This window comes from Bombus vancouverensis, chromosome 3 (assembly GCF_051014615.1).
Source record: "Bombus vancouverensis nearcticus chromosome 3, iyBomVanc1_principal, whole genome shotgun sequence".
In the NCBI taxonomy this organism is placed as follows: domain Eukaryota; kingdom Metazoa; phylum Arthropoda; class Insecta; order Hymenoptera; family Apidae; genus Bombus; species Bombus vancouverensis.
Window position 1 is genome coordinate 17,612,793 of NC_134913.1, and position 24,414 is coordinate 17,637,206.

The following is a 24,414-nucleotide window of genomic DNA, read 5'->3' on the forward strand; positions in this document are numbered from 1 at the left end:
CACAGAATTTTCGGTATTTTTTAGTACGAAATATATCTGTACGTGCGGGAGCAGAGTTGAACGCGACAAGGAGTAACAGCGAACATAAAAGTGAATATAAAAAGGAATATAAAAATATAAAAAGGAAACAGAAATTTGTATTATACGTTACTGCGCAGAGTGCAAGCGAGAATTCCCTTGGCAGGGAACGCAAAGAGGGAAAGTGTATCCGAAAGCGCGAGAGCCGTCTTGCGAAAATAAAAATCAAGACGTTCGTGGGAGAATCGATGGGAAAAATCGAGAGTGAAATCCAAGGGATTTCTTCGCTCGACAAAGAGACAAACTGAAAAAGAAAGAAAAGGACGAAGACACCGGAAGCGTGTAGGCAGGCACGCGTAAAATCGATCAAGAGGAAAACGTAGAATGAACTTCAATCTTGAAACAAAGACACAGAACAGCGAATCTCTTAGGAACTACCCTTATAAAAAAAAGGGGGGAGGGGAAGGAAAGAGAAGAGACGATCGGAGAAGGAACATGGAAGATTGAAACGAGTTCTAGACAGAAGGAGACGACGAAGTTTCTCGAGAGGAGATGCGCGTGAGGGAAAAAAGATGTCGAGAGGGATGAAAACAGAAAAGAAGAGGGTGGAAAGAAAAGACAGAGAAAGAGGGAGAGTGGAGAGACGTAGATCCAGGGGTGGATGCTGGCAGCGGCGTTTATTGATCGCTCGCAGCAACCCTGCCAGCACAGCCACCCCTCCTGCGACCCCATCGTCGGGCCACCCTCTCCTCTCACCATTCCGAAGCTTCTGCAGCGCGCGAAAGCCTCAAAGCTGCTGCACCAGCCCTGCAGAATAGAATTCAATCGTATTAATTACTCACAGCCTCATGGACCGACGATGACTCCCGATGTACGCAAACCCCGATGCGCCAACTCCCATTGATCCGCGACGCTGCGGAGCTACGGCTTTTCATCGATTCAAGGTTACGCCAGCACACGCTCGTCGCTTCCTCACCGCATCTACGATCGTGTTGAATGATCTTTTGTGAGAAAATTTTGCGATTCTACACGGTAATGTTGGTGGACTTTTTCTGCTTTTTCTCTTTCTTTCTTTTTTTTTTTTTTTTGAGAATTTTGTGGAGAAGCGGAGGGGATGTTAAATGATTCGACGAAGGGATGATTTATGTTGGGCGAGGAATGGCGAGGAAATGAGAACTGTATAAATACGTGTGCGATGGTAGAGGTTGGCTATCGTTTGGACTCGTTGCTGATTCTTTGCAATTATTCGAACTGAGAATATTTGGATAATCTTCTTGGATATTCGCTTCTGCCAAGTGAATTGTATAAATATTTGGGCGATAGAAATTGGCTGAGAAGTTGGTTCGAATTTGTTGGAAATTCTTTAGGATTCGTTGAAATAGAGGGTGGTTGGAGTGTTATGAGAAATAGGAATTGCACAAATATTCGTGTGACGGCAGAAATTGCCTGTTGTTTGAATTCATTGAAAATTCTTATTCGAAATAGAGGCGATTCGAGCGTTGTGCAATGGATGGCTAGGGAATAGGAATTGTACAAATTGAACATTCTTTCCAAATTCTCGAAATCGTTCAAATAGTTCTTCGTACTTGATAGATTTCGACGAAGGAAAAAGAAAATAAAAGATTCGTTTTAAATGATCAATTTTTATGAGCCGTACCAATGCCTTAAAAACGCATATTTCATCAATTAATGAGCAACTAGAGTGAATTATCGTGCCGAAATGGATATAACCGATGAATAACAAAATGATTGATATTATTCATTATTCAAAGATACATCTTGCCACCCTACATCGATTTTACGGGAGGATTTTCCTTGTAATTCATTGGTGAACCGCAAGGGGGTTGGGTTTTCCTGCACGTCCAGGGAATTCGTTGTCGCCCGGCTCGTTAATCGTCGCCGATTCAAATGAATCTAATAACAAATTGAACGCGCTAGTTATTTGCATAATTAATTACGACTGAATTCGGCGGCTGTTAATTATTCAACGTAATCGCGAATGACTGGCGACGCACGTGGCTGCCAACCAACGGCAGAAATTTCATTGATTCTCCGTCTGGGCGCGTTTCATTTGTCCGCTTAATAATTCAAAAGAAACGCTTCTGGCGCTCGTCCCGTGTCGCGTTCGTGGTCTGGCAAATATTGCGAAAAAATGCTCGAAGGTTGCTTTAAAGGGGAGATGTCGTCTCGAAAAATTAACTTCTACCGTACAGATTTTCTCGCGGATATTTACGATAGTTTCTATAGTTCAATAATCAACGATTGAATAATAACATGATATAAATCAATATTCTATAATTGTACAGATTATTACGAGTATAATTTCTCGTCCCAAGAACTTCGGTTCTTTTGGAATTCGAATTTCTTCTTTAGAGATATCCTCGTAAAATGTATAACTGTCCTTCGGTTCTTTTGGAATTTGAATATCTTCTGCAGAGATATCCTCGTAAAATGTATAACTGTCCTTCGGTTCTTTTGGAATTTGAATATCTTCTGTAGAGACATCCTCGTAAAAACGTATAATTGTCCGTGATTGGACAACAACGTGATATAATTCGATACTCTGTTATGATCGGATAGTGCGATTGTTACGGCTTATACGTTTCTAGGAAATTTCTAGCTCGTGACGAAACGAGAAAAAATACTTGTGTCGTAATTTGCATTACCTTTATTGAACGATCGTACAAAATGTACCGATTCTCCGCGTCGAATCGGCAATTCAATCATATTAATTACTGCGGTGGTACTCGAGGCGTGGCTGCAGGAAGCCCACTTGACGAGCTCGCTGCCGGTGCTCCCTAGGGAATTTATAGGCAAGAATGTCCCAGGGGAAACGAGAATTGGAAATTTCATCGAAGGGAGAGAGGGAGAAATCCTACGACGCGAATAAACCCCGTTACAATGCGTGAAATAGCCTGCGACTCTCTTATCGAATCTTGTTGCTCGTTGAAGATCAAGTATCAATGGACACGTGTCAATTGAATATTAAATACATTCGCAATTTTCATTTATGATAATTTCATTTTTATAATTTCTGGTTAAATTATATCGTGTACAATGAATGATCGAACAATCGAAAAATCGGTAAACGCGTAACGCATAGCTGTTAAATTTCAAGCGATACTAACAATTTCCATTCATCGTAATTGCTGTTTTATTTTCTCTTGTTTAAACCGCATTGTATACGAAGAATCTTGTATTTGATTTCAACGATACCAACGAAGAAACGTGGAATCGTAATGGGCGTGCAATTACGCGAACGTTGATAGAGAACTATGCAGAAAAGAAGAAGAGAAAAGAAAGAGAAACAATAATCGAGGGTTTTCATCGCGAGTCGTGTCAGTCGGATTGACGAGGAGTCGATAAATAAACGCAGTCCTAATTAGCAGTTCAATCGTATTCGCGGATAAATAGGCGGCGTATTGTTGCACGAGTAAATCAACGTCGACGGGAGGCCGAGTTAATTAATAATACATTGTCTCGGTTCGCCGAACGAGTATCGTTATGGAAATACGGAATTTTAATTAAAAAACTCCCGGCAGATCGTGTAAGTTCGCCCTTCGTACAATAAAAGACCGAACGACCGATGTACAATATTATTGCGTACGAAATTATGGAGAAGCTGCAACGAAAAAATTAGAAAAATGTTACCGATAGTCGAATGTACGAAGGAAACTTTGCGTTAGGTTGGAAGTTCTAGCCGATTGGAAAATCGATAGAAACACGTAAATAGAAGTTTTTGAACGATTGTCGTAAAACAGGAACAGAGAGAAGCATCGATTTCTCCGCAATGAAAATTGAATGCTCGCTACCGTTGCGATTTCTCATAGTTTGCTATAGTTTTAGACTGCTCTTGTTCCACCGGGGTAACTTGCTTTCTGACAACCGCGACATCCAATACTGTTAGGTTCGTGCACATTAAATATGTACCTTCCTTTCGAATCGAAAAGCAAGTATGTATCTCGAAAATATCGTATAGTTAGTCAAAGCTATTTCGACGTGATTCAGTGGATTTTCACGGCGACTAGTTTCATTGTTTTAGATTTGGAAAAATTATCCTTGCTAGAATTAAAAAATTAATTAAAACGAAGCTACTTACGGTCACTTTCCAAATAGTTTGCGTTTCGGAAAATTGTCTGTATGAGATAGAACATTGTTTCAACGTTTTTGAAATTCTCAATTTGTTTCTAACAACTTTTATAATACTTTCTATTTTAAATCTAAATTCATAGAAAATGTCACGACACGAACGTTGTGTATTCTTCATGATGTTGCTCGTTTATGGTTCCTCCTAATTGGCAAATATTTTGAAAACGTAAGAAATAGAATCGTGATGCACGATTTCGAACAAAGGAGGAAGAATCGCGTTTCTAAAATACTAAGAAAAGATTCTAGGAATTTATAAGCTTCAAAAAAATTTCGGAAATTCCTTGTAATAAACGATTTCTCGCTAAATACTCGAGAACACAGAGTCACGGGAGGTATGCGAAAATGATGGTACAATATACAGAGGGAAGAATGACAGTGGTTCGGCAGAAAATTCGTAATTAAACGAGAATACCTGGAATTTAATAAATCCATATCGAAACGTTGTTCCTAACGAATCGCAACTGCCGGTTGCGAAACGCAGACCGCAGTGACGCGGAGATCTGCATGAAATTTGAATACGCGGTTCCGCGATGGTGTTAATCTGTTCCGATATTTGATTATGCCGTTTCTCGCGTTACCCACGCTTCTGTAATTCGCCTGGACGATTCGTGGGGACGGTGTTGAATTCCTTTTGTCGGTGAAACCCCCTTTCTCGTGGCCATTCTGCAATTCCACGATAACGATATCGTGTGTAGTCACTATCGTTCAAGCTTATAACTCGATCGTAGGAATAGCAGGAAGGTTCAATTCTTCGTGATAGCTTAACTGGAATTTATTAGGATTTTTGTCCTCTGTTATTAGTAATCTTGGTTTAGGTAAGAAATATTGCGCACAATTCTACGTTGCTCACGAACCAGGATTGATTCAGGGCTTAAATATATCTTTAAGAAAAGAAAAATATTTTGCATGTATATGTTTCCTGTATTCGATATCAGCTTGTCTTCCATATAAGTTTATCTTCGATATCGTTGCTACTTCCTGATTTAGGTGAAAGATGATCAGCGTCGATAAAGTTCTGCTTTATTGTAATTGTTAGGAGATTAGAAAATAAGGGAGAGATAAGGTGGAGTTTATTTAAATTTCCTACAGAAACAGTTCTTCGAATCGGCGTGACTCGCTGATTGATGTTTTCATTAAATTTATCGTTGATTTTATCAGAGAAAAGATAAAGAAAACGATCGATCTCGTGTGATCGGAATAGAATTATAAAATAGGATCGAAGAGGTTCGTTAATCGAATTATTTTCTCGCGAAATGAGGAGGAAACAAAAGACAGAAGGATGAGACGAGAAGAAGCAAATATAAACTAAAAAAGAAATAACTTTCTAATAGAAACATACTCGCTAACTGACACCGAGAATGCCATAATTGTAAAACTGCAAATGTCAATTAATTCATCGGATCGCGTGTTTGTTGTCCGTGGAGGTCGCGCTACGTATCGAAGGTTATCGATCATTCGACCAAACATTTCCAAAATGGTATTTCCGTGTCACGGACAATAATACGCGCATTAATGAAACAGAGAGATACTTTAACGACAAGCTGCCATTTTCAACCCCTAATCGGCACCGTGGATCCAACTTTCCAATAAACTCCTAATAAAACAGGGAACACCCTGAAACATTAATGCAGATACTCAGAATATCGAGCCAGAAATGTACCACAGGTATGAACATAATCCCAAGCAATAACCAATCAGACGTATTAAATTGTTCCGGAAACGCCCTACCAATCAATATATATTATCGTCGACGTCCAATTACTATGCTCCCTCTATAACAAATCACATGCACTGTAACACAGAGAGTAGTCAGTTCAAACTCGAATCGACATAATTAACGCTAAATCATCTCTAAAGTAATATATTCTTAATAATAATAAATTATGAAGCAATAATAGATTATCGATTACACTTCTATATTACACGTGTATATGCTCATGTATACCGTATATACTCACGTATCGCTGAGTTATACCGACTCGTAAAAGTATTCGAGCATTTACCATAGAAAACTCTTATGTTCATGTTGTATGTGTTACATCAAGCATTTTGGAATTTCATTGGCACTGCGATAAAACACAATTGCTGTGATTTTATATCGAAATCAATCTGACAGTGTATAAAGAAATCGCCAGATATTGGATACGTACGTTTAGTAAAAGAATTAGTACACAGCGTGCATCTGATCTCAGTTATTTTAAATGTATAAGCGTTAAATATACATTTTCAGATCTATTTATTATAAACATTATCAATACGATCTTACTAATGAAATTTCAAAATCTTTCTATATAAGATGTGTGCGTGAAAAACGTTTACATATGATCGAATACTTTAGCGAGCCTGTGTATAAATGGTACTTTAATGGTATAACGGGCAAGTTTAAGAAAAACAAAGATCCACAGTGGCAAATAGGGATTGATCGGGACGTGATGTAGCCTATAATCGCGAGAATAATGGTACGACGATGCAACGAACTAACAGTTTCTGACAAAAACAGGATACAGGTTGCCGGCCATGCCGTGGAGCTGGCTTGGGGCGGCGGCGCCATCGGCAGCTGCAGCTGCAGCAGTCGCCGCAGCCGCGGTGACCCCATCCCCTGCAGCTGCACCGCTCGTCCTTGCACCCAGGGCGGCGGCGAGACGAAGGTACAGAGAGACTTCTAATAATCCAGCCCGGAAGCGACGCGAGATTCAACGAAACCACACACCAGCACGTCACTTATTCCCCGACGTTCCATCCTCTTCTTATTCTTTGTTCCGCTAACCCGGTTTCTCCATCGTCACGATTCCTCGGCTTCGGAATTTTCAGAAACGCGCCGATGTCAAGGGGAACGAACGTCTCTTTTGTCGTCGTCTGATCGATGCTATCGGTACAGGAAGCTTCGGACGTTATTATCGTCGCGATGACGAGCCGAAGCAAGATCGACAGATCTCGAACGAGCGTTTCGCGATGGGAATTTCTGCAATTTTTCTTCTTAACAGGAAGCGTAGATTTTAGGCTCGTTCGTAGATCGTGAATGTTCGTGTAAATTTATATTTTTGTATATTTTCTGTTTTCCATTAACATTCGCGATTTATTTGTTACTTCGATAGATCTTTTCCTCTTCTTTTTACTCCTCGACATTTGGAATTCGTCGATTAAACGAAATTAAGAGACATCTTTTCCCTCGACGAACCGCAAAACCTCGTTAGTTGAGAGATTGCCTCCGTCGAAGAGCTGCAAGTGGATGTAATTTCTTCGAAATCGAGGATGACCATCGTGATATCCTCGTTGAACGTCGATTTTCCAAAAAGATTACCTCTGCGGAGAGCAAGCGGTCGAATTAGTTAGTCAGCGTTCTAGTAGGCTGACTTAATTAACAGCGATCGTGCAATGGCCGCGTAATCGATAAAGCAGATTAGCAGGGTGCGATTAAAACGAATTAATTAAAAAGACTACTCTTTGAATTGCACGGAAACCCGACACCGCGATGCCTACCGCGTATTTTCGGATAATTGAACGATCTCGCGTTTCCACAAATTGCGTATCTACCTTTGTTTTAGCTTCTGTTTCGTGCTAACATTCGTAACACGATTTGGCCATCGTTCCATCTACTCCACGAAGAATACTTTGCAAGAAGTCGATGTTCTTCGCGTTGATTTAAGAGGCAATCTCTTTTGACGAGATTTATCGAAGCTTCTCCACCGTATTATCCTGCTTTTCCTCCGATCTGTTTTTTTTCTTCGACGCGTCAACTCTCACTCCTTTACTCCATTTACCCTGATCGTACAATGCACACAGACAATAACAGATGCGTTTCCTTTGTGACAAAAAAAGAAAAGATGACACGAAATACACGATACGCAGCGTCGAGAGGATCTTCGAGTTCGAAGAACGAAACAACGAGAACGGGGAGAATACATCGGAAGCGACGGTGCTGTTGCATTCTCGCCACGACTATTCGTCGAGCACCACCGTTTCTTTCTTTCTTTCTCCACCCCCTTTTCTCTTCTTTTTTTTTCCATTCTACACCGTTACGCCCTTCCTCAGCAACCTTCTTCTCTCTGGGGCACACATTATCGATGTTTCTTTCACGTAATTAGCAAACCCCACACGCCATTTAGGGCGACGTTACATACGCGACGATTATCGATCTGTGGTCCAACGTGGATTGTGTATTTTCTCTCCTTTTTTGCTTTGTTTGTTTTTTTTTTTTTTTGTTTTCTCAACCCCTTTAATTCTCTTTCCATTTGTTTCGCAACGTGTCGAAACATCGTTGGCCTATTTCGAATCTTTGATCTCCGATAGAATTTTTATTAGAATTTTTATCGAGACATATATTCCTTATAAAATTCGCGATATTAATTATAAATTTTACTCGTACAGAATTTCTATTAGAATTCATATTCATTTAACGGAGATCTTAGCTTTATTTGAAATCGTTCGTCTTGAGAAACTATTCGATAAACGTGCACGAATCTTTCTCGTTCCGCTTTCTTCGTGCATATTTTTAGTTTCTTCGGATCGATTGGTTTTTATTTGCACGAGCGCGGAATAACGTTCAGGAAATTGAATTCTCCACATTTTTGGATGTTTCGGGATCACGTTATTGAATACCCAGCTTGCCACGGCTCATGTTCATCAGTACCAACCCCGACCGGTATCCGGTCGTTAACCCATTAATTAATTATCGTTAATTGGAGGACATACACGTCACTATGAAAACCGATGAAGATAGGCCAACGAATTTTGAATTTCTACCTGGAAATTCCTTTAGTACGTAATGATTGAAAAGTACAATTACAGTTCAATTCAATTTTCGCAGACGTAGATAAATTTTATTAAATCGAAAGAAACGGAAGATCTTTCGAGAATATGGTTTTAAGAGGACATTCGCCAGACCACAGATCGATTCGTTACGATGTTCGATTTATTCTCTTGTTTAACTCTCACGATCTTACCAATGTGTTTTTGGAATGTGCCTGCTGTAAAATGCATCACGCTCTAGTCTTGTTTTCTTGACGCACACCCCAAATTTTGTATTGTACTAAATAGCGACCGGATATCAGGTCTGGCTTCTGTAACCATCCAGTCGAATAAGCGGCTCTGGTTTTTAACTTCCGTTTTTGTACTCGCGCTAACCACACGTGCGACACTTGCACGGTAGTTGATTGTTTAATACTTATTCCGTTGTTGTTGTTGATTGTTGATGTTTTACTTGTTGCTCGTTGTATCAAGTTTTCTAGCCTGTAGCCAGCTGCGCCAATAATTTTCTCTCTTTTGTACTAATCCCCACGGAGACCTCTGTTTCTTGAAGAGATTCGGAGCGCACGATAGAGAAAGAAAAGGAGCAAGCGAGCTTGGAAAAACCCCCGGGAAAATTGTTAAATATTGTCAAAAATTTCAAACGTTCGTATCAGTATCGATATTTAAAAAAAACAAAAATTAGATTCTTTTCTGTAATTAATCCAGATATAAGTGAATTTTTGCTTCGTACTATTTTTAAAAAATAATACATATTCTACTTTATACATTATAATAATAAATAATATCATTTTCTTCTACCGAATATTTAAAACCTCTATTTGTTATTTAAATTGAACGTGTTAAGTAAATTCTTATATCATTATTGATATCGATGGTTAGTTTATTGTTGCAACTGAGCTTAACAAGCAAAAGATATTAAGTGAAACGCGAGTGTTGGCAGAAATCTGGAAATAAAAAAGAATTGTCTCGCTATCAGAATCTTAATTAACAGGCATATCTGGATTAATAGCTGAAGAAAGTTGGCCGAGCGACAGAGAAAGAAAGTTTACTTCGTTAAACGAACTAAATTACATCAACTGAGCGCTTACTGATACACTTTGCTTTACAAGTCGCTTTTCCTTCTCTCTGAACTTTGCGACGATAAAGCAAAAAAAGATCGTACGATAAAAGTGAGGGAGGAAAAGAAACAAAAGACGCTAGTCGCACAAACGCTCCTTGATCTCTTCGAGGCGGAAGTTGAACGTGGACCGATGCTGAAGTCTAAAGACAACGAGTTAGTTGAGGCACACGCACACACGGTGACAGCTCGGACAAAAGGTAGGCAAGAAACATCAGTTTTTATTGCTTCACTGTCCGGATCAAAGGACCGAGAGAGTCTGTCTGCGATCAATCGAGGCCGGATACGCCGCCGATGCAAGCATTTCCGGGCGCCGAAAGAACCGTCGTCTTCCAAGAGTTCCATCAACGGAACGAGCTGCACGAACACCCGATTTCATCCTAATTGTCGCTCCAACAGTCGACCAAATTTCTCGTCTTTGATCGTTACATTGAGAGCTCGCTCGTTCTCTGCCACCTTTCACCAAAGAATCGTCGATGACGATTTATCACTCTGCTCTATCTGAATTCGTTGCTGATCAGCCGGATTTTATCTTCCTATCTAAAATATCAGTTCTTCGTGGCTGATCACTCGGATTTTATCTTCCTATCTAAAATATCAATTCTTCCGAAAGGTTCGAACAAACTGTGTAGAAGCGTTGTTATTGAGATTTTTCAGCCGATTTGTATCTTGTAATCGATACTCGTGTCGAGATCTATGTCGACCCTATGGTTTCTTAAGAATTGTTGGAATGGAATTACACGTCATTCTTTGCCTGGTTCGTTGTACACGAATGATGGACACGTGTATTTTGAAGAGCCATGAGATGTCCCAAAGAGATTCGTTGAACTTTACTTCAGTCAAAATTTTGGCCATGAGCAATTTTAGCCAAATATTCGTCAAAACTATTTCATTCACGGATATCATTCATCTTGGAAGGATGTAGATTCCTGGTGCACGTTCGGAAACTCTTCTGAACCTTACGGAATTCACGTACGCGTTCTGCGTAACTTCCAACACTACACGCAAATCTTTGGTATTTAGTTTATTCGATATCTTCGTCTTTTGGACTCATCGACGTTCCAACCACATTTACGCTTTCAAGTTTTCCCCCGAAGAAAGAAATTGCCTCTTCTTCCTGAACTTGTCCAGGAGGAAAACAGCAAAGTATGTCAAGACACGCGGTAACAGAGCGCAGAAAAATATGACCAACGTGAGTTAGCACACGGGTCTCCCGCAAAATCTTTTGCATTTACTCCAAATATTTCTGAGTCTTGGAGCTTCCTGCCGTTCCTGCGGCAGAGGAAATTTTACTGCACTCACAGGTGTGTCGTCTTCCTTAGGTGTTATCCGATCGATGTTTATAGTAGGTCTGGGAAGTTTCACGGTCTGAGAAGTATCTGCAGACGTAGAAGCAATTTCCATGCGTCGGTTTTCATCAGCTGCAGCTGATGGACTATACTTAGACGTAGTTGGTTTTCCAACATACCTTTTCTCCAGATATTGGCTACTTTTCTTAGACTCTGTTCGACTGGATCGGTAACGCTGCAGCCAACTATTTATGAGAAAATCCGAATCTCTCCGTCGTCGTTTCTCGGAGGAAAACGGATAACGTCGGTCCTTCTTCTTGTCAGAATCAGGTACATCCGAGCGTACATCTCGAGATTCAGATCTCCGTGCCTCCATAATCTTTGATTATACTTCTAATTCATTTATCGATTCGCCGTTTTAATCTTCCCTTCAAACGTGCGATTCCGTCTGTCGCTCGAGTATACGATGCTGAAATAGACATTTGAATGACAGAAACGGGATAAATCGGTAGGATCCGTTGTTACGATAGTTTCGCGCAAAGAAATCAATTTTTAAACGTCTGGTTAACTTCCATCGAATTTCCATGGGAATTTCAAAGGAATCGCCTTCTTTGGTGCAACGAGCGTTTCCAAGATTTTCCAAACCTTCCGTCCGTGGTCGAAAGTTTCCCTGAGCCCGTTCAACTCCCTGAAATTCGTCTAATCTCGTCTCGTCGTCGCCCTTGGTTTGTCAACGATTTATCTCCAAGAAAAAAAAAAAAAAGAAAAGAAAAAAGGAGAATATCGATGAACGTCGAAGAAAGTAGAGAAAGAGAAGAGCCAGCGAAGCGATTTTGGCCGGCAGCACAAACACTAACCGACGCTGTAAAAGCGCTACGAAGAAGGTAGGCAAACATTGGCATGTGCGTTTGTGTGTGTTGTTACAGCAGCGGCGCTGAGAGGAGTTGCCATCCAACGAGGAAGAGTGGGCGCTGCGAGAGCAGCTTTCCCAACCAGTGCAGCGGCGTTGGCTCTTGCCAGAAACCCGGGGCCGCTCGCAGCCGCGGCTGCGGCCACGGCCCTGCATCCCTTCGCACCTGCGTAAGTAGATTCCGACGTTCTGCGCCGTCCTCGACGCGCCATCCAACGATGGCAATTCAACGGTACTTTTGGTATTTCGAAGCCGCAGCGGGTAACTTTTAATCAGCGGGGTTGCTGGATGCGTGATCTATCAAATGGCGGAATTTCGAGGTTTTCAGTTTAAATGAAAAAGAAATTGAGATATCGCGTGTAATTGAAAATATAAATTACATCGTTGAGGCACGGATTTTTGTAGATTTTAATGGTACTCGTATATAAAAATGCAAAGAAGGTAGAGAAATATGCGTAATACCCGAAGTAGATTACTCGTTGCAATTTTATTACAGGTAAAAATGAATCTGTGTTTAAATTATATCGGTTCAATTATGGTTCGTTACAGGAAAAGATTAATTTGCGCGAGAAGCTGAAGTCTAACCTTTCGGTAACGAATGTTGCTTTTCTGAGGGGCGAACTTAAAATAATGGAATTATTTATAGGGCTGCTTCGTAAGATAAGGAGGAATAGAAAATTTAATAATTTGTTAGAATACACATTTTTTTGTATCTTAACGAAGCAACGTGTAATTCCTAATAACACCGTGTTCGTGTAATTGCTACGCATAAATTTCTCTGCTCGACGAATTATGCTTCTTAACGAATTAATCAATGCCCTGTACTCCCCAATTTTTCTATGATCATTTGTCGTCTCATCAAAATTCTCTATTTGTAGAAGAAACGTCTGTCTGAATTCTCAGAAAATGCACGTTATTTATAAAACGGTCTCGTATATTTAGCCTGGCGATTATTGAATATAGAGGGGATAACGTTAAAGAGTAAGACGAAGTTTTAGTACACGAACAGCTCTGTAACAAAGTAGCAAAGTTCACTGGGTTCGAGGCATGTCTGGGGTCTTGGCACACACACAAGCTTTAATTGGAGCGGCAAAGTTTGTAAGTTGGAACAGTTACGTGAGAAAGTTTAAGAGATACACTGTTTAAGTCCGTGAATGGGAGATCGTATAGTTCACGAGGTGTTCAGAGTACAGAAGAAGACGTTCAAGTGCTTGTTCTGGCACAAAGGATGGTGATATTCGTTGTACGAAGTTCGTGGTAGTTGTAGTTCCAGCCAGCTCGTTTCTGAGAATGTTGTTTCAGAATGGATAGCGTAGTTGTCAACTGTCGTCGAGCAAACTATCCATTGTGTCACTTTAAAATCGTTAACATTGTCGATAATACGAATATCCCTACATATCGGGCGTGTAATGGAATAGTAAAGAATTTTCACAAGTTTCTTAGTAGTTAAAACGAGACGAAGACAATTTTTGGTCAAATTAAAAGATTTTTCAATCGTAATTACAACACAGATAGAAAATGAATAAACTTAATAAACCGACTCGTTTCTAAAATACGTTTGCAAGTTTGTACAATACGTTTTTGGAATTAAAAATTAATAAAATGCTATATTAAACTATCAGATTTCTACGGATACATATCTTTCAATAAAAAATATATCTTTTTGCTGAAAATTGGCTTGGTAACTTGAGCGAAGAATCATCTTTTCTAATACGTGACTTCGAAATGAAATTACAAATAATCTTTAGAACATATATTATATATTACAATTAGTTCGAAAAATTTGAATATTAGCGAACATAAAATGAGATGTCTCGTCTTGGCGTTTTACACAAGCCGACAGGTTAAAATTCAGGATCTCGAAATAAAAGTATAAATCGTTTTATAAATACAAGATAACACGAACATAGATACGCAAGAGAAATACAAGATACACGATATAGCAAAAGCACTTTGCAACAGAGCTGTTTCATCGGATTTCCCTGAGTTGCTCGTCGGATGAAATATTTTTTAACGAGACTGGCGAATAAGAAATATTCGAGTTACTGACCCGGATTTTTTCCTACCTATATCACGTTCCTCTCTCGAACGCAACAGCCGGCCACGTCGACGCCGTAGTTTCACGTGGAAATTCACACTTCGTTCAACAGCCGATCCAGTTTTGCGCGTCGACCGACGACCGTACAGAAATTCTGCCAATTTGTCGCCGCGGATCATCGAGTGTCATCGAAATCCAGCCCGCTCTTCTGGTTACCCACTGCGACCAGCCCTCTTGCACGTGTCTCGCTCGTTATAGTCTGCTTGTCGAAATCATCCTGCATGCACCGATGTAACCTTTCCACCAGGTCAATCGCAATTTCCTTTTCCCCAGAGAGAACCTTCTATAGAACGCACTTTAAAAAGCCTTTTAGTCAACATGGATAAACCAATATTACACGATAACGAAGCGTTTTTTTTTTTTTTTCTTGTAAACGTGAAAATACGATCGGCGGATAGTGGAGGAGGAGGTTTGTAAAGAAACTTGCTTGAGAGGAACTTGTTTGCAAGGAGGAATTATCAGAGGTTAAAGGAAGCCTCGAACGGATAAACGTGATCATCGTGAACTTGGTGCGGTTGATAGAGAAACTTTTATAGCGTTGATATTTTCGATATTTAAATAAAAAGGAAGTACGAGGTTTATAGAGGATTTCAAAAATTAATCGCTTAAGGATATATTAATTTGAAGAAATTTAGATATGCAACATTTTCTTATCATACCTTCTCTGATAATGTTATTTTTCTTCCGGAACGTCAATTGGATGTATTAATTAAATTTTTAATTACAGTGTAGCTAATGTAAAGAAAATGGATATTCTTCCAAGAGGATATCGGACAATGTGAATGATATTATAAAAATCCAATCCAAGTCCGTTAAAATAGGAACACTGTACAATGAACGAAACAGTGTAATTCGAAGATTTGTCGTAATTCCGATCATATAATTAATTAATCGAATCGTAATTACTTGCAATGGCGAAATGTTACTAAATCAATAGTAGAAATTAAATGTTTTTTTTTAATAGAATTTCCTGAACAAATATAATTCTTAAGCGGTTAAAGAATGATAACAGGGTAAGTTACGCGCAGCGATAGATCGTTTAGAATGATTCCTTAATTTTTCACGACAAAGAAATTTTTAATTAGTTTCCGTCGGTGAACGCGAACAAATACGCGCTCGCGCGTCGATAAATAGCATCGCTCGTTAATTAAACAATTTCGCACGGCGCGAACCGGATAAAAGGGGATGATGGAAAATTTCGAGGCCGTCGATGTTTCCGCGTGGCAACCATATTTTCCCACCGATCAATCGTCAGTTTTATTACTCATAAATAAGGGTGGTATTCCCGTGCGTTCGTAAATCGTTGAAATCGTTCGTTACTCTTCTTCGATCCACCGATCACGCCGATGATACCGACACGTTTTTAATGGAAGAACACGCCGGATGTGATTTATGAATTTTCGTTGACCTCGCTCGAATACACCGTGATAACCGGCGACGGATAAAATCGACGGGGAAATGGAGATGGCGAAAGAGAAACTTTCGCCTCTCGTAAAATCGATCGACTCGGAACGTTTTCTCGTTCGGTTCGAAAGAAAAATCACAAAATATGATTGTTCGAAAGAAAAATTGCAAAATGTGATTCTTCGAGACAAAAATTGCAAAACGTGATTCTTCGAGACGTTTCAAAGTTTCATTACTTCGATGAGTACGCCACGGCTCATAAATATTTCACTTTGATAGGCTTTAGCAATAGATAAATTTAAATTCTGCTTGAAAAAATTAACAGTAACGCATTAAATCGTGTAATTGTGTTTTACTCGCTGTTTGGAATAATGTCGGTGTTCGTGTTGTGCCAATCGACGAACAACGTCAACTCCTAATTTAGAAGATTAAACAATCCGCAGATAACGAGCTTTCCAAACAACAAAATAATTCCGCAAGCTTTGACAATCACGAGCGTCGATTTTGTTATTGCATAGTAGACTTTAGAAATGAACATCGATAAATCCTTTTTTGGGGAGGGGGGGAGAGGACTTACGATTAAATTATATCCTGTCAAAGGAAAGCGAGTGCGTGATATTTTTGAGCTACAGCGTACAGCGATTTTTGACGGTTCGAAATTTCAAAAAAATCATTCCGCGATCTATTGAGAAGCGCTAGGGTTTTGATACAATTGTCGAGAATCGAACGAGAGCATTGTAACTCGACGAATAAATACGTCAGGTATAAGAGATGAGTTCGAGACTAGTTGCACGCGTTCGATTTCGGAATTTGATCGAACGCAGCGATTCTTTCATTCGCCAAATGGGCGAAATTCATCGAGTCGCGAGAACAGCGTGGTCCTCGATCGAATAAAAAAGATTAAATCATATCCTTTGACGCTGTATATCGTGTCGATCGTGGAACTCGAAGCTTCTAACAAGACGAGAGCACTCGGCGCTCGAATCGCGTTTCGAATGCCACGAGAAACGAAATTTTTGTCAACGGTTCGTTTACAGAGAATCGAAGGCAACCAGCCTCTTTTCGACGACGTTGAAGAAAGATCTGTTATTTCATCGAATAATTCAATCAGGAAAATTTAATTCGATACAAGTTTAAGTAAAGTTGAAACAAGTTGGAGCAAAAGATAAATCGAATAAAAGAGAGGTAGGACTAAAAGCTTTAAAAAAGAAACGAATAATTTATACTTCATTTTAAAGGGAAACGAAACACACACCGAGAAAAAGAAATGTATAAAGAAAAACATATTGGAAAAAAAAATAGCGAAATAATCGAAAAGATGCTGGTTGCGTAGAAATTCGTGCACATATACAAAACTAACATTGGTGATTTTTATTTTGCAGCGTTTATTACGACCCGTTCCTAGCTGCACACGCGGCGACACAGGATCCCAACTACAGGCTACAGGTGAGACACGAGATTTCCCTGATTTTCCGCCGGAAATTGTCGCCGGTGCTCTGTTTCCGGGGCGCGAACGACGACGAATGAGTTTTTAATTAAATCGAGCGACGCCCCTCGGCCAGATTGAAACGTCAGCCCGCTTAATCGATCACCTTTCAGACGCTGCCGATAGATTATCGTGAATTAATTGGTAAACGAATCCCGGTTGATCGTTGTTTGCGTATCGATTTTCTTCATCGATCTACTCGACAAGCATAAAATTGAACACGGTCCAACCTACCACCTGAAACTTCCAAATTAGTAAGCGTTTTTCGATGTTTCACTTTGGATACACGTTCCGTGGATAAATGGCAATTATTCTTTCTAAAACTACGAACCATATGTTCGCAATAATTAGTTTCTAGCTTCTATGTAAACTTACGTATCTATAGAATTATCGGAATATTAATTCGATATAGAAAAATGATCAGAAAGAATTGACAAATTGCACGGATATTGGCAAAGACGCGATTGAAAATTCGTCACGGACAATGATTCCGCCACTCCAAAATGAAGTAGCCTTTGTACACACCGATCGACCAGGAAACGGCGGTTTCACGTGACAATGGCGAACCGGTCGGTCGTTCTTATCCCTTAGCAAAAGGGAGAGTTCATTGTTACCGATAAAAAAAAAAAGCTACCTTTTCTAATCGATACGTCGTCGATCGTGTCGCGGAAACAGAGCACGAGACGCGTTCAAAAACAAAAAAAAAAAGAGTAAAAGCGAGGAAAGGGTAAAAACAAACATCAAACCGAACAAAAAGAAAAAAAAAAGAAACAAAACTATAGACGAAAAAGATAGAAGGGGGAAAGAGAGAGAACTAGAACAAAGAGAAAAGAAGTCAGAGGAATATTGACTAAAGTCTGCAACTGTTCCGGACCCGTTTAGCTGGAATGGCCTCAAGCAACAGCTGACGTTAGTTGACACGTTTTGCCAGGCTTGCACACACGTGAAACGCAGAGAATCCCGATAACAATTACGCCATCCCTATCCCGTCCCTACGTTCTTTCATCTGCCGTCACTCTCGTCCATCTTTTTTTCATCCGCCTGTTCGTCCATTTTTTCTTCTCTTCTTTTCTTTCTTTTTTCGGTTTTTCATTCCTCCCTTTTTTCACCATCTCTCGTTTCTCTTTCGTGCCTTCCATCGTATACGCGAAAAATCTACGGGTAAATCTCGTTCGAACGAGATAGAGAAAAAATTATAAAACAAGCGAGAGGCAACGAGGAATTGCAAAAGAGCAGACACAGGAAACGGGTAACGACAGCTATCGTTTTTGAGCTTTACTTCCTCGACAGCCGGTTTGCAGCTCGCCATCGCGCGGCATGAAAATTAATTTCGAACACCGCGCTCATTTCGCCAACTGTCCTCTTGTTTCGACGTCATTCCGTTACAAAAATCCGCTCTGGTAATATGGCAACGACATACGCGGGAGAAATTAGATTTTCGAATATATTCCACATCCTTCTCCATGCTCTTTTTTTTTTTTTTTTTTTATATAAATGGAGATGAGTTTATTTTTTTGTACGTTAAGTGAGGGATAAGCGAGATCGATGCTCTTTTGCAATTTCGGGGAACAACGTTTGTTCATACTTTGACACGTTCGGAAAACTTGATAAAAGAATTTATATTTTTAATAGTTGAAACGTAATCGATTGCGCTCAAATACCTGCCAAGTTTTGACTAATGGAATGCCAGTGAACTGGGTCGAACGTGTCAGCATTCTCGATTTTACGTAATAAAATCTTTTTCTCTAAATATATTACTATTTCGCGATATTTGAACAAGAGACGTTTTCGAATTTTACATTTAAAAAAGATTATATTTCTCATTTTATTTATCTGCTCTCGTTATTGCTAAGTAAATACATTTCACAACGATGAAATATCGATAAATCAAATATCAACAATACGATATCAATAAATACGATAAATCAAAACTCTTGGAAAGCGTCTCTTGCGATTCGATCATTGCACCACATCGCGTCGCAAGATCGTGCAGCATCTTGTTGCATTTTGTCGCCTGATCTCTCTTCATCCACTCATTTTCCACCCCTTCTTTTTCATTCATTCTCTTTTCACATTTACTCGAAGTATCAAAATATACGAAACACCGTGGACACGAAATCGATTTTATCATTCGAATGCTATTTACACAGACACTAAACGAACATGTATAGATTCGTTTCTAGGTTCTATCACACTGACGATGATAATAATGATAATAATAATATTAAGCAACGACCACACCAACGACAACGATCCCTCGTTAAACGCGACGCCATATTAAAATCCACCCGAATCTGGCCGGAATTTCTTTTCAGGTTTGCCGTTTGTGTTTCAGGCTAAAGCGCCCGCTCTGGAGGTAGGAATTTTAAGGGTCCGCCCTGAGTGATCTTTCTTCGCCCGTTGTTTGTCTATTATTATCTTCTTCCTGTTTTTTTTTTCATTATTTTTTTAACTATTTGTCCCTTTTTTTTCTTCTCTCCTGTCCTGTCTTCTTGGTGGTTTCTCTCGTTTGGACCTGGCCGATCAGGAGTGCTCACCGATCGTCGTACCAACGTCTCACATCTGTATCACACTTTACTTTCTCCGTTTAATACAAACAACGATTTATTTATTTTTTTTTTTTATTCTTCCTTTCTGTTTTACGATCCCAAGTATTATAAACACGGTCTGTCTCTGTCGTTGCGGTTCTTTAAGCTTCTCCCTCTGTTCTGTGCATCTTCCCCGAATGTTTATTATCTATATCTCCCTCTTATTCCTTCTTCTGTATCAATGTAATGCATGTGATTGGTAGTTTTTGTTTTTCTTTTCTTTTTTTCGTTATTATTATTTTTGCTCCTACCCTCTGTTCTTTGTTGTTAGAAAGTGATACTTTTATTCTCTTCCATGGGTTTGTCGCTTTTACGTAGACATACACGCGATATTGTACGTTGAGAATACTAGAGTATATAGGAAGTAATGTGTGTATCATAATTTTCAAACGGAGAAAAAAGTTCCTCGCCGACACGACAACTGCAACTTTCTTCCACGATTATCGAAGACAATCGTCGATTACTGTTTTTGAATAGCTCTAACATCATCCTTCAAAGCGATGCAGAAATATCGACAAAAATTCTCTATTTCCTTTTCTACCCTTCGTTGTTTTGCCCTTCCACATACGCTGCTAGCTACATACGAGTATTCGATACAATTTACTGGCAATCTTTAACAAATTTTACATTTATTGATTTACATAATAATTTACACAAGCGACGTTATAGCGCTGTAGAATCACGAGAATTGGAATTCAAGCGTGTATTTTAAATTTTAGTTTCAAAATTAATTAGCTTCTAACTTTGTTCGCCAGCGTGATACACTTTCATAACTCGGAGAATCAACTTTTTACGATAGTATGCGTAATCATCAACTCGTTAAGTAGCCAGAAAAGTGTCTGGAAAAATGAATTTCGTTGAAACGGCAAAAAGCGCAGCGAGCTTTCCAGTCGGAATATACGTGAAAGTAAAAAGAAGTATAAAATAGGCCAATTATCCGGCAAGTTCGAAATTTCCTTTGTTTCTGCATCCTTCCCCTCCATTAATAATACGAAGATGAGACGCGTCTGAGCTGCAAGCAACGGCTGCAATTGGTGAGCACTCCGCGGACCCGGCGAGTATCTTAGAAAGAGTTGTTTAGCTAGTTTAGAGTTGCTCCGAGTTCACCCATCCCACAACAAACCGACACACCCCATGGCGACAGATTCAGCCCCTTGAAATTAGTTCTCTGCCCGGCGACTTAATCGAGAACGTGTTAGAGAAGCCGAGTTGTCGCGCAACGGGGTGGTTCCTCTAAAGCTTTTGACGGAAACCGTCGTGGATGTAGTGACTGCTGGAATTCGAGATGCTCGACGAGGCACTCGAGGCGTCGTCGAGCATCGTCGAACCTCGCCCCGTCTCGTGCACTCGATTCTCGAAACGTCAAGTCGATAGTTCGAACCTATCTACGGATATCAAGCTCGAAGCTTTCGAGGGATGACTGAGAATCCTGCAAGATCATTTGCAATTTGATAGAGCTTAATATCTTCCGTCTGTTGTGTTTCGTTGGCGTTTCAACGTTTATGCTTTAGTTGCGATCGTATCGGTTGTACATGAACTGTAATCTTTATGCAAATTCAAACGGGCAGTCTGAACAGTGATTTGTGTTTCAACTGCTAGAAATTAGAACGAGTAATCTACCGTAGAATTCTGTTTACGTAGACTCCGTTTATTCGAACGAAACCTTAGTAAATTTCGCAAGATGAAGAAATAATTACTCGTTAAATCGTTTATTCTCAAGTCCCGGTGATTTTATTACGCGATCCAAGTATTTCTGTCGAGCATATCGATTTTCACAGCGAGAAACTTTCCACGTGAGATACGTTTCATCATAGTTGCGTTCATCGCACGCGTCATGTACATTAGGTACGTAGCTTGCTGGAATCGGTGATCGAGTTTTCGAAGGGATCATCACAATCTCGTGGAAATTTCACCGCCCCATGTCTTCGTAGAGCTGAACGTAAACGTTTTCTTTGCGTATACATAGGAGGCATGTCTCTTTCCCTTAGGAATATTAGACGCAATTATCGGAGAGTCTTTAGCGAACATAGAATCTCATTATATTCCTGAAATACATTAGCAGAAACGTTTTGATTCTTGAATCAAGGATAGCTTTGTCAGAACTATTTGATAAAGCCAGTTTGTAGCATTAATTCATTTTAGAATCGTTCCTTCCAAAGCACAACACGCTAATGTACGCTCCGTCTAATATACTCGATCTAATTTCAGAAATTTAATCGGAAATTATAAATTGAAAAGATCTGAGATTCGGTGCCTCAAATTTCCCACCGTTCGTACGATAGTTCAAGAACAAAATTATACCGTACAGAGTATACAGCAACGAGTATACTCGAGAAATTTATCTTCAATTTCGGTCTAGAAATTTCGAAAGCCTAACGTTGTTCGTCCACTTGAAAACCGTCCGCTGTTCGTGTAAAAATGAACTAGAACCGAAATTGCAGCAAAAACAAAAACGGTCTTCGATTAGGAGCAACGGCTGTACAAACAAACTGGTGATCGAACAAATTTCACGTCGAACGGTTAGGGTTAAGGAAAAAGAAAACGTAAAAGAGCAGAGAGGGGGTTGCAAACCGGTTCTCCGTGGGATGAAATGTAAATGGAGCACGAACGATCGACCAAGTAAATCGAGAAGCGAAAGAATGCAGCGTCGTAAATTTGCGAGAGACACGCGTGCGTCGAATCGCGGCCACAGAATTTTCCGCGGCTAATTTCCTGCTCGGGACCGCGCCAACGATTCGATTTCTTTCTAATGGTACCGGCGTACCGGTTCGTCTTTATTCGCCTCACGGAACCGGCCACGAGGGATCCTGGTTGTCGGCCAGGATTTACGAGCTTTTCAGGAAGAGAGCCAGTGGTCCGCGCGGAAGCCTGCCTCTTCTCTCTTCATAAATCAACGTCGCGTCATTTCGTGCGTCCGACAGCTTCATTCCGGCTATTTCGCTGAGCTTCCGTCTTCCAAGCTGCCCTGTTAAATACGATAATTATTATTCGGTGGAAAAAAGAAATTGAGGATTTAGTATTTTTGTTGGGAGAATCGAGAGCTTAGGGGGATAAATTACGACAATAGTCGATACCGGTACCAATTGCACTGGAAATTACAGTTGCGTGAGTCGAAGTTCTGAGAATTTATATACAGGGTGGTTGGTAACTGGTGGTACAAGCGGAAAGGGGGTGATTCTACGCGAAAAAAGAAGTCGAAAATATAGAATAAAAATTTTTCGTTTGAGGCTTTGTTTCCGAGAAAAACGACTTTGAATTTTCGCTCGGTACGCGTGCGGTACGTTATAACGGATCTCACTGTAGATCGTTGTCTCGATGGAAAAATTAAAAAAAAAAAAAGAAAATTAAGAAAAAAATTTTTATTCGTATCATCAGTTATCAACCACCCTGTATAATCAGCTATTTTAACTTTTAAACGTGTCATCCTTTTAGTTCCGTGATTAATTAAGTTACAATTTCGTTCTTAAACGTAACACGGTTTGACGAACTGGAAAAATATAATGAACTCTTTATGATGATAAACGCAGAACATTATTTTCATAGTTATAAGCATATTTCAATTATTCGTTTCTTATGAGAATTGACAGGGAACTGAATATCGTTCTGATTCCTGCAATTTCGAAATAAAGAATTTTTTAAAAACACTTCTTCCAATTAAAAGCAATCGCAATTGTCCGATACTAGCTGTTTAAAGCTTCGTTTATATCGACATTAAATTTTCAATGTTTACGTATCTATAGACAGCCTAATAAAGTAAATTGCAACGAAAGTCGATACCGACGTCGATAATTAACGTTTCAATTATTTCACAAACAACGAAAATATAGTTGTTCGGTATCCAAAGCGTTGGACAAATTGCACGAAATTCCGTACGGCCGTCGAAATTTTTCCGACCAATTAGGACGCATCGACTCCAATTTCCGGGCTAGTTGAAACAAAATCAGCCCCGCGTGGCGGTGAAAGTGGATCGAGCATAGGACGAAAAGGGAGTAATTATCCAGATACGTTCTCGTGGCTACTGGTGAAACGTTATGTCGGGAAAAGAGGAGATCGTTAACGTAACATCTGACCCGTGAACCAGGCCGGCGTAAACGCGATATCCCCGTTGCGGTTTTGTCGTTTCACGGAACGGAGGTTCAGCGAGGAATAGGGAGACGGAAACGGACATGGAAAAAGGAAAACGATCGGCGGGCAACTACGCGATGAACGTTGTAACGCTGGTTTCCAGCCACCTTTGCATCCACCCTTGAAAATAACCGAGAGTTAATTGACCCTGCGGCGATGCGCCTTTTAACCGCGCTGGAATTAAGTATCGTACGCGAGCAGTTTCGTGTCGAAATGTTCTACAGAGATCGCAACTCGTATCTCGTTAAATATATTTTCGACTCGATGGAAATATAGAAGTTTGAGATGCAAGAAATTTTCAGACTTTAACGTCGCTCGAGTAGAAGTAGATAAGCCCGGCATTGGTCAGACGTGAACGCTGGGCTCGCACGTTCTGAATGTTTCGTTTCCAGAGGAATAAATTAATATCGTGGAATGTTCTTGTGAAAAATCTGACCTTCTATTTCGTTCTAACATTCGTAATTTTATTCGAAAGTAAAAG

General features: G+C 40.0%; 1 protein-coding gene across 8 annotated transcripts in view; it reads left to right on the top strand.

The window, feature by feature from the left end:
• The window catches only part of LOC117154049 (RNA binding protein fox-1 homolog 2), a 330,394-nt gene that overhangs the window by 292,794 nt on the left and 13,186 nt on the right, over nucleotides 1-24,414 (top strand). For 4 of the 8 annotated variants that reach the window (XM_076617305.1, XM_076617307.1, XM_076617310.1 and 1 more), the window contains 3 exons: nucleotides 12,249-12,402; nucleotides 17,117-17,180; nucleotides 18,103-18,129. In XM_076617305.1, coding sequence (XP_076473420.1) covers nucleotides 12,249-12,402; nucleotides 17,117-17,180; nucleotides 18,103-18,129 — 245 coding nt within the window. Of the gene's footprint in view, nucleotides 1-6,667; nucleotides 6,816-12,248; nucleotides 12,403-17,116; nucleotides 17,181-18,102; nucleotides 18,130-24,414 lie in introns of all 8 variants that reach the window. The other 4 variants (XM_076617311.1, XM_076617304.1, XM_076617309.1 and 1 more) reach the window with 3 other exon arrangements.